Raw genomic sequence first — 17,311 nt, forward strand, 5'->3', positions numbered from 1 at the left:
TTTAATTTAACAGGTAAGATGTTGAAATATAGATGAATTTTCTGTTAAGTTGGAAAACGTTTGTTAGACAACCTATTAGAAGAGAGGCTGCCATCACTGTCAAAGTTTACAGCACTGATGTATTTTCCAGCATTTCTGTTGCTAAATAGGCTGTGGTGTGTGATATTTGTTGTGTTCTCTGCTGCCAATGCCATACCATTTTAAGTGTATATACCATACATTTTGCATGATGTTGCCTTTGTTAAGTTTAGATCATTTAGTCAGTAGCTTTAAGGAAACGATCTTATATTTTAGAAGTTTGGACTCTCAGCTCTCATCAACATAAATAGAACAATTTTACAAATGTCATCATAATATGTTAATAGAAATAGATCCTTAATTATCAGTCAAGGGACACAGAAAGATCTTGTTGTAAATCTTGTTATACTTGGCCCTGATTGATTGACACAAATGCTTCAACAACTAAATATAAATGTAACTGAGTATAAAATACAACAAAATGCTTCTATATAATGAATATGACGATAATTTGTCAAGAAAACAGAGTATGATCATGTAGTGTACTTGAACAAAACAAGATGAAATGTGATTAAAAATATCACTAATCACGAATACACAAACACATTTCCCCACAGTGAGTTCGCATTTACTGGAAGCATTGCATTTTGGGAGGTAATGTCTGGGTGTAATGTACAGGGCATCAGGACGACCCATTAGCAAAAGAGCTTTGTTTGAAATGTGATCGGCTACAGTCTGTCATGAGTCAATCAGCATCCTCTGGGGACATTTCTTCACCCTCTTCACACCCCTCACCCTCCTCACCCCTCACCCCTCTGTCCCAAACACACCTATGACGGGATGCTCTGTCATCACCTGTTTATGGGGCACCTAGCAACACAAATAGTGGACACACAAGATGACCAATGATTGAGACTTTGAATCTTCTAATTTCAAATGATATTTTTACAAACAGAGATTAAATAATAGGAAAAGGTTGACCTTTTGATAGAGAATATTTCCAAATAATGTGTATTTTTATCATGGCCCCAAATGTATTACTATGGTGACATTTTAATTTAGTAATATCACTGTCATCTACTATATAAGTAATAAAAAATAAGTGGTTGAAGCTCTACTAAACATAGAGAAATAGACTGAATGTTGTGACATTTTGTTTTAGCCATAAAGTCACCTCAAAATGATCCTTATGGAGAGAGATGAAGTTCGATGGGACAGATGCTGCCTCACCAAAATGTCATCACTGCTCTAACACAATATGACCAGTAAGTTTCATTTTAGTTTTGACCTGTTGTTATATAACTCAATCATGTGATTTTATGCAGTATATTAGTATTTTTGTCTAATTGTTGTTATAGGTGCCTTGCTGATGCTCTTATTGTTGATCAAACCCCAAAGTGTATCCTCTTTCCCATCATGCCCTGCTTCATGTGTGGTCTGTTCTGAGGAGGCTATCATCTGCCAAAGACTCACTTCAATTATTGGTAACTTTATTTTACACTCTATATAAACATCATTTGCACTTTGTCTTTACTTTAGTTTACTTTAGTTCACTTTTTCTAAGAAATATTCAAACACAAAATCCACCTGCAAGTCCACATATTTGCTATATTTATTTCAGTGCATTGCCTCTTTTTCCAAGTCACTTTAACCTATGAAAGATATTCATTTGTAGCCATGTAATAATATTGTCTTGGGTAAGGATGTTGGTTTATGTTTGATTTTGGTATTCAAGGAGATTTTATGTAAAATGTGAATATATATATTATTTTAACTAGTGGGATGTGTTCTCATATTTAAAATAAGTATATCTTTGCATCTCCATGCAGCCGCTCCGCAGACAACTCAGGCTTTGCTGCTGACTGAGGGCTCCATCTCCACAATTCAACCGGGAGCTCTATCGGACCTCAGTAACGTCACTGTCATCAGTCAGTACCATGACCTGCATGTGTATTTATGATGCAATGGCATTGGTATTGCAATTGCAGAAAAATATATAATTTACAGATAAAATGTATAAATATTACCTTATTATAGGTTTTTCCTTATTCATCGTTTATAAAGAATGTTTCACAGTCCTAGGACAGAATAAATTCATACTAAACTAAGTCAATTCTTATCTATCATTTAAATACATTCTCCATTGTCCAGGTTTAAGCCACAACCGTATCTCTGCTTTGGATCTAAACTCCTTCAGAAACATGCCTCTTCTCCAGACTTTACTATTGGACCACAACCTTCTGACCCTCCAGGCTTTAGAAGGGGGAGCTCTGACTAATCTGACCCAGCTAGAGGTCCTTGCACTGGGTAACAACCACATCAACACGGTGGGCTTCTTGGTTGCAGATTTTGCCTTTTACTGACTCTATTTACAAATATTGATTGTTTTTTTGTTTTTGGTCAATTTAGATCAACGCTGACTTGTTCAAAGGCACAAGAGCTCTACGGATTTTGAAAATGGAGGGAAACCAGATAACACGATTGGATTCTGGTTCTTTTCCACTGATGGGTCTTCGTTTTTTGGAAAGTCTGGATCTGTCTGATAATTTTATTGATTATCTCGACAAAAACAGGTTCATATATATACATACACACTATTTTGTATACTTTCTCATACTACGGTTATTAAAACTAGATGCTCATTTGAAAAAGCTCAAATGGTGAAAAACAAAATCACACAAATAAACCAAAATATGACCTTCTCTGAATAGGATTATCAGAAGTGTTGAAAATCTGTTTCTAATTGATATTAAAACTAGCCGCAACACTAGACACACATTTGAGCAGTTTTCAATACCAAAAAAAGTCACATTGACAGGACAGAAATGAACTTTTCCTGAATACGAAGCTGAGGTGTAACAAGACAAGTATAAAACCATGTAGACTATATCCCCAAGGAACATTATGGAACCTACCTGGACGACTGAGAGATTACACATATATAAGGTCACAGGATAATATAAAAGTACTATTATTTAATATTGGAAACTACATTCTATTCTATCAATGTTCACAGTTTCTTGTCCCATCTTGATCTATCTTATCATCATTGTGGTATTGCAACGGGTATTCAGTGTCAAGTCTATTTTTTTCTATCAAAAATGAGATTGAAACTTTAGTATCATGACCACACTACTCCTGAATAGTAGTTTTACAATTATCTTGACCTATATCAGCACTCATTTAAGATCACATAATAGTCAATAATGACTCTTATTTTGTGGTGATATTTATGTTTATTTATTATCATTATGATATAAAATTATTACATAAAAATTAGTTTCAAATAAAAACTCTGTTTCTTAGTTTTGAAATGGAAAATATAGTATTGTGAAATTACCATTATAGGGCCAACTGAGTCTAAATATTTAATAAATATTAGTATAGTTTAAACCAGAAATATAGTTTAAATACAAAATTCTTAATGAAATCCAAAGTCAATATACCTGGCCTAGAGAAATGGGTACAGGTCATGGATGTAGGAAAATCATAAAAATTCCATGGAAAATTCTGCTTTTGAATGATTAATATTGCCTTGTGTTTCCAGTTTCCGTGGTTTGATTTCTCTAACAACATTGGACTTATCGAGGAACCGTCTCCAGAGCGCTCCCTATGAGGCGTTCTCATACCTGACGTGGTTGAACACTCTGAATTTAGACCTGAACTTGTGGAACTGCTCCTGTCAGCTGCTGGAGCTGGCTACTTTCCTCTCCTCGTTCATACAGGAGCCAGATAAGGTGAAAGGACACTTCAATGCCCCCTGCCATTTTATTAAGTAATTACTACATTATTCACAATAATCAAAGAATAAAAATAGCCCCACAGTTTACATTGTGGCTATCTTAAGCTCATATAAATAACAGCCACATTGTGCAACTGCATTTTATTTTTAACAAACAAACAATGTATACAAAGTACACATGACAAAATTAGTCAAAATAAAAATAATCAAGACATGGAAGTAGAATGTTCTTTCCTATTGAGAAGAGATTACAATTTGATATTTTATTTATACCACATGCACATATTTATTAGGGATGTGCTGATCTAATACTAGTTTTATATATCAGCTTCAAAACCAATACTATAAAATATGCAGATCAGTTCTCAGCTTTCAAACATCAGTTCAGCCGATATCCTGATTAGGCATATTAACTCTTAATTCAAACTTAATAAGTTTGAAATAAGAAAGTCTCAGAATGTTTATTGAATTTTTACTTGCACAAAGCTGTTCTGTAGTTACTTCAGGGATAAATAACAACTGCATAACATATTTGAATCAGTTTTGTCTTATTTAATTTTTGTTTATAGAAAATAAATGCTGTTTTTCGTCTCTGCACTAGTATTGGTTGATATCGGCTATCAGCAAATGCTTAAAGCTATAGTATTGAAATTATCATTGAAACTAAAAAAGCTGGATCAGGCCATCCTTAATATTTGTATACATAAAATCTATGAAAGCCAAACTTGAAACACCGGTGCTTTGTGTCCTTTAGACTTTGTATAACGGGCGTAGGATGGTGTGTGTCAGTGCTGATAATCCTGCAGTGACCACAGTTTTGGAGCTCACGGAGGCCAACTGTGTCCCATCCAATCAGAACATCACAGTGAGAGTAGACACCAGGGGCAGCATCACCCCTCAGCTCTACGTCCGGGATCTCGCCATCACTGGAGCAGTCTGCTTCGCTGGTAACACTAGACATTTATTTAATTTTGCAGACAATTTCATGTCAGTCCATCACCAATGCAGTCAATAATGTTTTTTTATTACACCTCACACATGACAAAGCGTCTAAAATCAAAAATACTACTTGTTTTTCAGGTGGTGTCGGTTTGACTTTGCTGATAGTCTTGATCTACTTTAAAATTTCCAAGAAGAAGAAGATACGAGAACAAAAAGACCAAGAAGAAGTCAAAGAAGAAGCAGGAAGCACAGTGTCCAACCACAATAGAAACCATATTGATCTGTCTGTAAAACGAAAGGACTTTATTAATGGGAATGACACAATGGACGCTCCTGTTGGACCTAGAACAGAAGGTAATGGTGCTCAGTTTCGCTGTCCTGAATGCAGAGGAGATGAACATGGCCAAAATCCTGTCAGATGGGAAAGAATGAATGGAAGAGTGGAAACTTTGGATGACAGAGAGAGACAAAGGATAAGAGTAGAAGAAGATAGGAGAAGGACTGGCCCGCAGCAAAGAATCATGGGAAGGGAAGCAATGAACAGGCATTTAGTTGGTAATAACATTGACATTGAAGAACAGAACAGACAGGATTTGCTACATTGTGGGAGCTGCCATAGGACATACAGGCCAAATCAAATGGACCATAACGTAAGACAAACAAGATTCCCTCCAAGAAGTACTTCAGTTATGTACGGCTTCCAACAACAAAGACCTGGTGACTGGGGAAGGAACAACTTTGATTTTGACTTGAGAAATTTGAAAAGAGAAACTCGCAATGTTACTTTTGCTTTGGACAGTCCAAGAAGAGGTCAAGGAGATGACGGAGAAAGCGAGGAAAACACATCTCCGAGACAGAAGGACGGACAGCAAGACAGGAGGAGCAAACTTCAAGCCAACAGGCCAATTAAGGTTAAACTCAATTTGAACCCTCTACGAAAAAGTAAAGTTCATCCAAAAAAGAAAGAGGATGAGAAAGGAAGTCCTAGAAAAAGTAAAGGCAAAAGTAACGACAAGGATCGTCGAAAGAAGTCCAAAAAGTCTAAAGATGAGAAGAAAGAAAAAAAGCCCAGTGAACAAAATACAGGACAAGAAATTGTAGCTCAAATTATCCCTCCAAATCCGATGGCACATATGCAAGGTTTCTTAGGGGCTCAGTTCCGGGGAGGGGGTATGCTTTTGGGGAATCGTACAACCAACCTACTTGGTTCATCAGGACCTCAGTTACCTACCAGTAGTCTACCATTCCAAGCAGGTAATTTAATGGCGCAAGGGAAGCCAATGTTTCCAACAAGTGCTGTGGGCTCGAATTTAAATTTGAGCGGACCTAGTATGGGTCCTAGTGGTACCCCTACAATGGCACTCATGAATAGCCCGAATCTATCTTTAGCTGATGCCATACAGCTAAATCAACCTAATCTTAGTACTGGATCTTTACAAGCTTCACCAGCTACTCTACAGGCAAACATCACACAAGCTAGCACCACTACTTTACAGGCTAGTGCTAACACATTTCCATCTAATGTTGTAGCTCTACAACCAAATACAGTTGTGCAGTTTCGTAGCAGTAGTAGTAGTAGCACAAAACAAACCAGCTCTACCACTCTGCCTGCTAATGCAACATCTCAAACTAGCAGTACTGCAAAACAAACTAGTCCTACTACTTTGTCAGCCAATTCTTCTTCGCAAAATCTTCAAGCCCTTGCTACATTAGCGCCTCCTTCTTCCTCAACCCCTTCAGAAGCCCAGTCCGGTTCAAAGTCATCACCGAAAAGTTCACCAAGAGGAAAACCCAAGAGTGTCCAAGAACCAGTGCCACAAAGCAACAATAAAACAAATACAGGAACATCAGAAACACCATCATCGCCACGTAAAGGAAGTCAAGTATCAAACATTACTGACAGTTCTCAAAATGTGGTACTCCAAAATACACCCACTGCAACAATTGTTAAAAATATGTCAAATGCAAGCTTGGCAGAGTCAGTACATGGAGAAGCGATGGGCATTGTAACTCAAGAAGAGCTACATACAGGGGGAATAATGGCTATAGGTGGCACACAAGGAGCAGATGTGTCCATATCAAATGACCACCATCCCACTGAGTCTATGGACAACATTGTATCCACAACACTCATCCAACAAGAATACCTGTCTGAAGATGAAGGCACTTCACCAAAAAGGAAACTAAGACTGGTGATCCCAGAGAAAGCAACTAACAGACCTCTAACTGCACTGGAAAGGAAAATACGATGATGTTTTAATTGTTTTTCCATCAACAATCAATCATTATTAATCATTATTTCACTGTAGTGTGATGTTCGGGGGAAGTGACACATGGTTAAATCTAAAATAATGTAACTCTATGTTAATAAGAACTACCTCTGAACCATGCTATTATCTGGATTGACAGACACAAACTGAAACAGGGAATTGGGACACTGCATTAAAGCTGATACATATTGTGATTGGTTAACAGATATAATACAATTAGAAAGTGTCATTTTTACTGAAATGTTAACAAAATATTTTTCCATACAACTTCCTGTTATAGGTTTCCAATTGAGAGCATTTCACTACATATTATATTTTGGCAACGGTCGCCATTTTTCATCTTTCTAAAACTCATGGATATTGGCACAACAAACAAAAATACACAGCAGGATTTAGTTACTGTATGATGTTCAATGTTCATGTTCACAGTGTAACCTATATTTTAAAATACAAATGTAATTATAGTACAGTAATACATAATATTTTCATTGTTCCAGGTATGACTTTGAGCAGTAATGAACCTAAACAGACAGTGACTTTGACCTGCTCACTGAGCTGTTGTATTGAGTTTCTGTCTTGGCATCGGGATGGATATTCGCAGTGTGTTGGGTTACAGCTGTCTCCCTCTAAATGCATCTACTGTGGGTTCGACTTACACTTAACAAACCTTTATTGAACGACTTTATTCACTGATTGCACAGGACTTGTCAATACTGTGTTACAAATCATGTGCATTTTCATAATATGTTGCAGAAATCAATTAAGTATGGATAAAATGCATGTTTGATCTTGTAAAAATCATTTTCACCTTGTATATACGTGGTACTTTTTACATGTATGTATTTATTTATAGTTTTGTGTATTGTTGTCTATTTTTCTATGGCTGTAAAGTTCATTTATACCATGTTTTTCAAAACAGATTAAACTGTAATGTCACTGAAATATCTTTTCATTATGTTTCAGACGAGCTGCACATAAAACCTACTGCACACGTCCATTCCTGATAGCAGGGTTGAATCTCAGCACTAATTATTTTACCTCTAGGGGGCAGTATTGCTCTGTAGCCCCTTTATTTGGTACAGATTCCATATTGGTGGTATCTCTGATATGTACAAACTCAAACTGCAGGATTTCTTGGAACCATTAGGGGGCAGTGTGTATCCGAAGAGTAGCTACCAATTATATTAAATGGAAAAATGCAATTACAGTCCAACATATGTATGATTTATTGCACTCAGACCTCTGTGAAACTGCATCGGCTTATTTCACATCCATTATGTCAATTTGTGATACACTTCAATTATAGGTAGGATGTTTTTCTTTGTCTGTAGAAATGACCAAATCTGCACTGTGTCTATTGTATAAGATGATTAATTTAAAACCATTGACTACTTTTTTAACTTGAACAAAGGCACAGTGTTTTGTAAAGAAACTGGCTCATTAAATAAGACTGGGTTAGACAATATACAAACAACAGCCATTTTGAAAAGACCTCGGCCACACCACCAACAAGTTGTTTTTGTTTCCCTGTGTGTGACCTCAGGCATTTCTGTGAGATGCAAATGCACTTTCACACAACTCCTCTTTTTTAACCAATACACATTAAATTAAAATGGAAATTACTTGTTAGTGTATTAGACTCGTACTTACTTGTATTTGATTACTTTACATTCTTCAAAATAGACCACCCTCTTTCATTTAAAAATACTCATATGTTTTAAGTGGCATTTAAGAGTGCAATAGTCAGAAAGTGAGGCCAGTATTGTGCATCTCTGCAATAACTACATGTACACCAAAAATCTCATCATTAGCTGATTTCTGGAGTTATCAGATAATTGAAATGCCATGTAAATCTAAAAATGCTCACATATGATGCAGGTAATCTGGTTTCTTTCTGATTGTTCATACTTATGCAGGTTTTGACAGGAAAATTATACAAAAAAGGGCAAACTAAGAGAAAGTGACGGAAAGAGTTATTTTTAAAATAAAATTGTGCTTTACAGATTTCTTCTCTGCATATATCTGATCTAAACATTCTCCTTATCTGATTTTTACTGGCCATGTAAATTTACCCAGTGAAAATGTTAGATATTTATTTCATAGCTTCGCACTATTATCAGTAATTGTCTATTAAAGCTAATTGTCAATTAGTTTTAGCAATACTTTTGAGAATAGACCTGGACAGTGGTAACCTCAGTGCTGTTGATAAGAACCTTGTTTTCCTCAACCTTACTAAACTTTGCCCAGGTAAACTTTTGATTGACATTTGACACTATTAGATACGGAGCAGCCAATAGAAAATAGCAATTAAAGGAAGCGTATTTTTATTGGCAATTTAGGACTAGTTATAAAAATATAAACTACTATAATGGGGTTTGCATGTTATGAAATTGTTGTTAGTTGCACACTTTATATATTATACAAATAACATAACAATAGCGGTGGAGAAGCCCAATACTGAAGCACATATAAGTTAGTTTCTGCTTGTTAGAAGAAACCAAGAACCAAGCTGGTAGGTACATTGTGCAAGATAGTGAATTATGTATGTGATAGAAAAAACATGATGGCACATTCACTTCCAACATTATTGTCAGGGAAATATTCTTCTATTAGACTGGCAGGTGGGTCTGGCGTTACGTCTGTGATAGGAAAACTACAGTAGACCATGTTTTTACAGGGTTAGAAATGAAAAGTTTTGAATATTGTCCAAAGTAAATTAAGTATTGTGCTTGTCAGGGCAGGAGGATGCTAAAGTTGGATGTACCAGAAAGGAAACATACACAAAGATTTATGAATGTAGTGAAACTTGGCATAAGGTATTGCTATGAGAGAAGAGAGGATGTATTTTTAGGGCTTTCATAAAGTAAAAAGTGAATTCAATACTCTTATTGACAATATAATAATAACTTTGGATGTATTTGGTGTAATGTTTTCACCCATCATAATAAGCCCTGATCTACAGTGTAGACCTGAATGCACAAATTAAAAGTATTCCTCCCTTTTGTTTCCAACTTGTTTTCACTAAAATGGGATCTCGTAGTTCATTGTGTCACTGCTGTGTTAAAGGTGAGCCGTACATGAGCTTGGAAATAAACCAAAATATGCAAAATAAATATATAAATAAAAATCAAAGAGGCAGGCTTTGGAGTAAATGACTGCACATCAATGCAGCACTGACTTTATTCTCAAACACATTATTATTAGATTCTAAAAATAAGAAAATCTTCATGGTTGTTGTTAAACCCAGAGTCCTTTCATCTGCCTCAAAAACACATTAATACAAAGAGATACAGAGCCAGAGAGTTAGACGTCTCTCATCATTATTATGGTTAACACTAAAACAAAAACGTGATTAAAAACATTAAAATTACAGCCAACCCAGCAACAGTTATAGTTTCTTAAATAGTCTCTTTGCACAGAAGAGAAAAGAGATGACAAAAGCAGCCCATGCATTCAGTCTCTCATTAACACTTCACACACTCGCCACATTTGGATCAGAATCAATATCGACATATGCCAGGAGGAGGAGCTGTCATGGTACAAAGCTGTTTTTTCTGCAAAAGAAAATAATAGTTTGATATTTTATTGTTTCAAGGACTAAAATACAGTGGGTTTGTGAACAGTGCGAGTTGTTTTAATGAGAGATTATTCACAGTCAGTGCCTGGTTAGAAGGAAAACAGCTTGAGGTGCAGTTCAACCCCTTGTCTGATACGACAACCAGCCAAAACAATATGACATGTCATTGAAATGAGAAGTCACACCAGTCTTTTCTTTGTGGTGGTCCCAAGTTATAAAGGAGTAAGAGTGGAGGTTGTGTCACAGTTGGGCATCTGACTTTGTAATTGTCAAAATGTTTTGGTTGGTCACTGTATTATTCTTTATTTTGTTATTTCTCCTCAAAATGACAATATGCTCTTTGCGTCTTATGGCAACAAAAATATTTCCATATATTTAAAGAAACAGTAATTTAAACTATTGCTGTAAAATACTACAGCAACAAATTTTCAACAAAGAATTCACTGGCCTCAATCGACAGTTAAAACATTTATGATACAACATTTTACAACTGCTCTTGGGAGCATTTGGGACATATGGTGAAAAACACCATCTCTACATAAAGGTATTTGAAGGGCAGACAGGGAGTTAATAAACAAGAGAATTTCATGGTAAGGGTATAATATTTACAAATAGTTTTAAAGTTTGCCTCATTGGAAAACACCTTAAATGTATGTGGATAGTACAGGTTAAAACATGCAGGAGCTGGTGGAAATTAGAACTATTTTGGTAACTGTGGTGCGTATAAAAAGACTGATCCAAGTTTGTAGGTATAGTAAATCAATGATGTCCCCCATACACAAATCAGGCATCACCTTTACTACTAAGTGCGTCACCTATCGACCACTAAAAACAATGAAAAGCCAATAAGAGCTGCCGTCTTGGAGATGCTCCAACTCAAGGCATCCAACCATCACAATTTTGGCTGTGGTCCTGCTTCTTACACTTGAAGGACAAAATATTCATTTGTTGCCTAATATGTCCACCAAATCTTAGGTTTCATAATTCGTAAATGCCCTGATCTTATGCCAAATCTGTGCTTTTTGGGATACCATTAAATTCATAAAGCATCAGTCTACCCCAGGGCAGCTGAGGCTAGAGGAGTATCTTACCATCACCAAGTATGGACTGAATGTATAATGCAAAGTAAAGCGTTATATAAATCCAATGCATTACTATTTTTACCAAAAAGCTGGTTTAGTCCTGTATGATCTGCATTAACCATTATTAGTTTACAAGTCCCAGTTAAAATCAAGGTGGTCTCTTTTCATTTTGGGATTTGTTGGCAGGTGCTGTGCTCCGTAGGCTGGTCTGGGGTCAGTTTGAGGGTGGAGGTTTTCGTGGTGTGGCAGTAAAAAGGGCTTGGTTGAAGTTTGGCATCACTTTGTTTGATGTGGGATTAACTCAGGAACAGAGGCTTGTCTCTCTGAAGACCCCTGGAGACGCACAGCACATTAGAATATCGTTAGAATGAGTAAACAGACATAGCAGGAGGTAGAAAGTAACCAGATACTAAGTCATTTACTAAAGGTGAACTTCTCAAGTGTAAGTAAGGTGAGTAGTGGTAGTAGAAGTAATAGTAGCAGTAGTAGTACTAGCAGAATTCTGAGTTGAACTGAATTCAATTTAGGACATTGCAGAAGATACCTTAATTTCATACAGGCTAAAGAAATTACCAACACATTTCAATTATATTATACTCCACTCCACACCCCAGGCTTTGTAGCTGGAGTTAATTTTTATGTTTATTCATTATTCAATATTTTACTAGAACAGAAAAGTATACAACTCATTTTAATATTTTCTATCAAAGCAAGCAAGAAGGCAAAACACAAAAGTCTAAACCTCAGCATTAATGTAAAACATGTCTTCTACCCAGGCACATATCTTAATCCTGAATTATCTGAATTATAGCTGTATTCCGGTCACCCACTCGGATCAATATCTCCCTCATTTCTAAAAGCCTAACCTCATCCAGGCTCCATTACCTACCCGTTGCCATGGTAATCGGTGCTCCAGTCGAGGGACGGGTGGTGGCTGGGCGTATGCCGTCCGAGCTGGTGGTAGTCCACTGATGATGACATCACAGGTGCAGTGCTCAGCATCCCTCCTCCCATTGGCTGATAATCAGACTGAAGAGACGGGGGATAGCCCTGAGGAAAAGTAAAATGTTATTAAGTATTTTGCAACAAAGTTTCATGCATGTCTGTCATGTTACACTGCTAGCAAGGGGTGGGTATTATTATGACAAAAATGCACCATATAGATCAATCACAATATTTTTATTTCAACATTCAATACATATTTAATGAAATTTAATCCAAAGTCTGAACACTGCTCCAAACCATGTATTTATGAACTGAGTTTTGGGCTCTCAATTCTCAGTCTCAAATAAAATTAAGTAGAGCTGTGCAATTAAAGTACTACCGCTGCATACTTACTAACATATTTCATACATCACTTACTGTTGTAACTATTATTACTGGACGTATGTATGTTAAAATCAGTGTTTTCTTTAAGATCACTATTAAGCCTAACAACTACTGAACTACTGTACATGTGTAGTTAGCAATAAAGCCCAGCTCTTATCCACATTTAAACTTAAAAACATCAACTTTTAATACATTTGTCAACTGGACAAAAGTTTATTTTGGTTGAATATGTTTCGCAGCTCATCCAAGCTGCTTCTTCAGTTCAGTTATACAACAGGTTATAAGACAGAGAAGTCAAAAATAGGACATCACAAAATATAGAAACCATTACTACACTTCAGAAGAAGAAGAACCAGCAGCTTTTGGATGAACTGCGAAAACATATTCAACCAAAATAAACTTTTGAACAAACAAACTGAATTTCTTCTTTTACCATGGATTCTACCTGGATGACTGAGGGATTGTACACACAAATTTCAATAAACTTCATATTTTGTGGGTACATTTTGAAGTCAATCAAAACTTGGAAAAAAAAACTCTAAACCAAAGTTTGCATTTGAATGTACGAACAGACAAATAAAAAACAGTAGCGCCCTATTTATCACACTTTAGTAAATACGCCCCAGGTGTTTGAATGATTACATAATACGCCGTTTATGTGCAATTAAACATAAAATAATGACAAACTAAGTGAAAGGATGCAGATGCACTTTTAGCGGTAGCATCGGTAATTATGTTGAGGAGATGTTATTATTACTATTACCCCAGTGAGTATAGATATATGTAGGGGTGGGGGGAATGGGTGCGTGTGGTTTTTGAAAAGGAAGTTAATCTGAGTGTCGCGAGTGAAAGAGGAGAAAGGCCCCGGACAGCAGGTGGTTGGGTGCTCCCTCCCTCCTCCTCTACCTCACCTATTCATCCATTGTTGGGCAAATTCTTCTCCTTCACTATTTCACAAAGACAGCATCTGCCTCTTTTGTCTCCCCTCTCTCCCCCTCTTGCTCTCCCCCTCCCCCAGCCCTTCTCACTCTTCCCCAAAAAGAAAAAAAAGTTTGAAATAAGCTCCTCTATCGTCATATATGTATAATTTTTTTTTTTTTTGGAGGGGGGGCATTTTTAAGGAAAGGATTTTAAGAAAGTGGAAATCTGAATGCAGATTTCCAATGGAAAGATACAATAGTATGTAAAAGTCCAATTTGTTATGTTATGTTTAAGATAAATATTTGCAAATTCATAGCAACCTTTAAAGCATAAAATTAATATTAATTGATCAAAATATGTTCTCTCTTTCATTGTCATTGTGCAAAACAAACAAACTCCCCAGGGATGTGTAACTAAAATGGCACAAAGGCTGAGTGGGTGATTGATTAACTCATTGATTGACTGACTGACATCCTTGAATGGCAATATAATGAGCCTAATGTATTTAAAAGACACATGGTGAACAGTATCTATTATCTAAATTAACTCACTATTACAAGTGTTTACTGATGCTTATCCATATCTAAGCATCTTTTGTCAATTGAATAAAGTACCAGAGTCACAGCTATAGAGGCACTATTTTACTTCTAAATACCGTATCATAGTTTGGTTGTTGTAGTAGTTGTATTTTCATCACATACTAGACTAAAAATTGATTTAATTGTCATTATTGATAAGTCCAACTCACTGCTACATTACAGATGTTTTCTTTCCAAAAAATCAATGGCCAATTCTTAATGCAGGAAATAAACGATTATCTCTGGTTCATTGTTTCCACTTTTATTGATAGGTGTCTTGTGTAGAATAACTTTGTGTGGACGTAAAACATGTTTATGGTGCTTATAAGTAGTCCAGTAAAGTTTAACAAAAATAAAACTATGTGTAAACTAAACTATCTAATAGCCAAATAGCACTGTTGTAAATTGTCAAAATAACCATTAACTATATTAACGGTTTATAATTTAGTCCTGTAGACATTGAATGATTCACACTCATCATTTCAAATTGCCAATATATTTTTTAATATTCTATACGTACCTGTCCCATGGCCGACGTGTGGCTCATGCCCATGTTGTGTCCCGTGAGCTGCTGGTGCTGGTGGGGACTGTGCAGCCCCCCGAGGTGCGCCTGTCCGTGGAGAGGAGGGCTGACCTGGAGAGGGGGAGTGGGTGCTCCTGCCACCCCACCCAGAGCACCCTGGTGTGGGCCGCTGGGCCGTGGGACAGTCCCTCTGGATGACAACAGCTGGGGGTGCATGTGGCTGTGGGGTGGGTGTGGATACATGTACATGCCTGGGTGCTGAGGGGGAGGGAGGGCATGGGGCAGGGAGCCAGAGGAAGGGTGCTGCCCCGGGTGAACCGGGTACACTGGAGGTTTGGGGGTGAACATTGAGGTAGAGGAGGATGAGGGAGGAGTGGAGGAAGAGTGGGAGGGTTTCATCTCTGAAGGGTCGTTGTAACTCTGCAAGGCATAGAAAACAAATTTAGAAATGTAAATAATAATGACTGTCAACCAAGTTCAATATGAATAAGGGCCATAAATCGATGTGTATCTTGTCTATGTTACAATGTTTGTTTCTATGTTGCTGCTGCCGAACTTTGAATTTCCTTTGAGATCAATAAAATATATATCTCTATCTCTATCTTACAGTTTAGAATTGATAATATCTACAAAAAAACTTAAAAAACAAAGACATCTGTACATTATCAATTTTACCTACTTGTGCCATTATAAATTACAAAGTGAGTCAAGTTGATTTAACAACATTTTACAACATATTTGTGATGTGGCTTACCTGTGAGACCAAACTAGCCCTGTAGGCGGCCAGTTGTTTCAGATATTCCTTTTTGGCTGTCTCTGTCCTCTTCTTGTACACCTAAAACATAAATAACCGACAACCATTATACAGCTGTTATAACATCATGTGTGTAGTGATAATAAATCTTAAAAAGGACCTACCTGTTTCTGCTCCTCTCCCAGGCCGTCCCACATGGAGGCTACGATCTTGGACACCTCCCCGAATGTAGCATTGGGGTTTTGGGCCTTGATATTGGCTTGAGTGTCCCGGAAAAACAAGGCGTAGGCTGACACAGGTTTGACTGGCTCGTTGGGGTCCTTCCTCTTCTTCTTCTTTGGTGTTTTGGGTTTCTTCATATCCATTCCTGCTGGCCTCTTCTCTCCACTAACCTGTGACATAATAAAACATGGATTATTAAAAATTACAGATACATTTGTTAAAAATTCTTGACACCAATTTTACACCCAAAAGCCAAAGGTTCAAAATGAGAGAATTGACTTTGCTACCTGTACTTGCAAAGTTAGTTCTAACTTAATTTGTGCTGGATACTACAGAACAGACTTTATGTTACACTCAAATATACATACCATATTTTAAGCAAACAAAAATAACTATCAATTGACCGATCCAGGATATTGGCTGAGGCTTAGATCAATCAATTTCAGAGTTTATATACATTATTAACTGGCTGTTTGGCCTGTGGCGTTTCATTCAGTTTACACAACTCTTTTTGAAGAATATCTTTAAGAGTACATAACTGATACATGTTATTATATATTTGTCTTTTCATTGGTATTATTGTTTCATATGGCAGATACTTAGCCAAAGTATCAATACACAGACATCAGAACTGGAAAAGCTAGAAATAACCCTACTGATATGTAAGTTAAAGAATGTAATTGTCAGATTTAGCTAACAGCAAAAATTGAGGCAGTTTTTTGTTTGTTTGTTCAATACTTTCCCAGGTAAGTCAATTGAGAACACCTTTATCAAGTTGGTACATTCAAATATATCCATAAGGAATACAAACCCACAAACCCAATTTAAAGTTGCCTTGTCATAATAAAATTCAACTGCTTAAACGTACAGAGCATTATAAAAGTTGAGCTGAACATAATAAAAGGTGAAAGCACTGTTTTACTTGTTTACTGGCGAGGTCTGCCTGACTTACACATCAGAGACAAAGACTCTTGAGCAAATGTGCCGCGGGTAATGGTGTCTGTTGTGTTGCCGCGGGTGATATCGTTTCCATTTACTTCTTCAATGCATAGGAAATGTGGTGATAAAGTTGTGCGGCATTATTCAGCCCGTAATGTGATGGTTTCATTTCACCGTAATACGAACAGTCAGTTTAGCATTGTTTTTCCGTGAGACACAAAAACACTGGGAGCTGATTTCCATCTCGTTCGTATTCACCGAGAATGGCTCTGTTATGACACTGGGTATTAACATAATGATTGTCTACGATACACACTTCTATACACAAGTACATGTTTATGCAGTGAGGAAAGTAAGTATACTGCTTAAGTTTAAGATGTTTCATTTAATTATTTCATTTCAGTTTCATTTGAG

At 36.7% G+C, this 17,311-nt stretch overlaps 2 protein-coding genes across 4 annotated transcripts in view; one reads left to right on the forward strand and one right to left on the reverse strand.

Annotated features, from left to right (window-relative positions):
• Nucleotides 1-6: 6 nt before the first annotated feature.
• lrrc53 (leucine rich repeat containing 53) lies at nucleotides 7-7,914 on the forward strand. Of its 3 annotated transcripts, none has more exons than XM_055152137.1 (8): nucleotides 7-1,283; nucleotides 1,352-1,502; nucleotides 1,848-1,946; nucleotides 2,170-2,345; nucleotides 2,428-2,591; nucleotides 3,566-3,755; nucleotides 4,515-4,707; nucleotides 4,841-7,914. In XM_055152137.1, exons 2-8 carry the CDS (start codon nucleotides 1,388-1,390, stop codon nucleotides 6,952-6,954), a joined length of 3,051 nt encoding a protein of 1,016 aa, XP_055008112.1. In that variant the 5' UTR covers nucleotides 7-1,283; nucleotides 1,352-1,387; the 3' UTR covers nucleotides 6,955-7,914. The 3 variants fall into 3 exon arrangements, with proteins under 3 accessions (XP_055008112.1, XP_055008111.1, XP_055008113.1); XM_055152136.1 differs by having other exon boundaries at nucleotides 1,377-1,502; XM_055152138.1 differs by lacking the exon at nucleotides 1,848-1,946 and having other exon boundaries at nucleotides 1,377-1,502.
• A 2,199-nt stretch (nucleotides 7,915-10,113) lies between these two features.
• tox (thymocyte selection-associated high mobility group box) overlaps nucleotides 10,114-17,311 on the reverse strand; it is a 43,438-nt gene continuing 36,240 nt past the window's right edge. The window contains exons 6-10 of the mRNA XM_055152148.1: nucleotides 15,901-16,128; nucleotides 15,737-15,817; nucleotides 14,980-15,402; nucleotides 12,521-12,681; nucleotides 10,114-11,964 (exon numbers count right to left, since the gene is read on the reverse strand). Coding sequence (XP_055008123.1) covers nucleotides 11,928-11,964; nucleotides 12,521-12,681; nucleotides 14,980-15,402; nucleotides 15,737-15,817; nucleotides 15,901-16,128 — 930 coding nt within the window. The 3' untranslated portion in view covers nucleotides 10,114-11,927. The remainder of the gene's footprint in view (nucleotides 11,965-12,520; nucleotides 12,682-14,979; nucleotides 15,403-15,736; nucleotides 15,818-15,900; nucleotides 16,129-17,311) is intronic.

The sequence above is a fragment of the Boleophthalmus pectinirostris genome, unplaced genomic scaffold, assembly GCF_026225935.1.
Source record: "Boleophthalmus pectinirostris isolate CB_2022bp ecotype Guang Dong unplaced genomic scaffold, ASM2622593v1 HiC_scaffold_16, whole genome shotgun sequence".
In the NCBI taxonomy this organism is placed as follows: domain Eukaryota; kingdom Metazoa; phylum Chordata; class Actinopteri; order Gobiiformes; family Gobiidae; genus Boleophthalmus; species Boleophthalmus pectinirostris.

Bases quoted from the DNA above. Each gene is read 5' to 3' on its own strand.
- lrrc53 (XM_055152136.1), top strand. The intron at 1,947-2,169 runs GTCAGTACCATG...TCCATTGTCCAG, and splicing joins CAGTAACGTCACTGTCATCA to GTTTAAGCCACAACCGTATC. The intron at 3,756-4,514 runs GTGAAAGGACAC...TGTGTCCTTTAG, and splicing joins TCATACAGGAGCCAGATAAG to ACTTTGTATAACGGGCGTAG.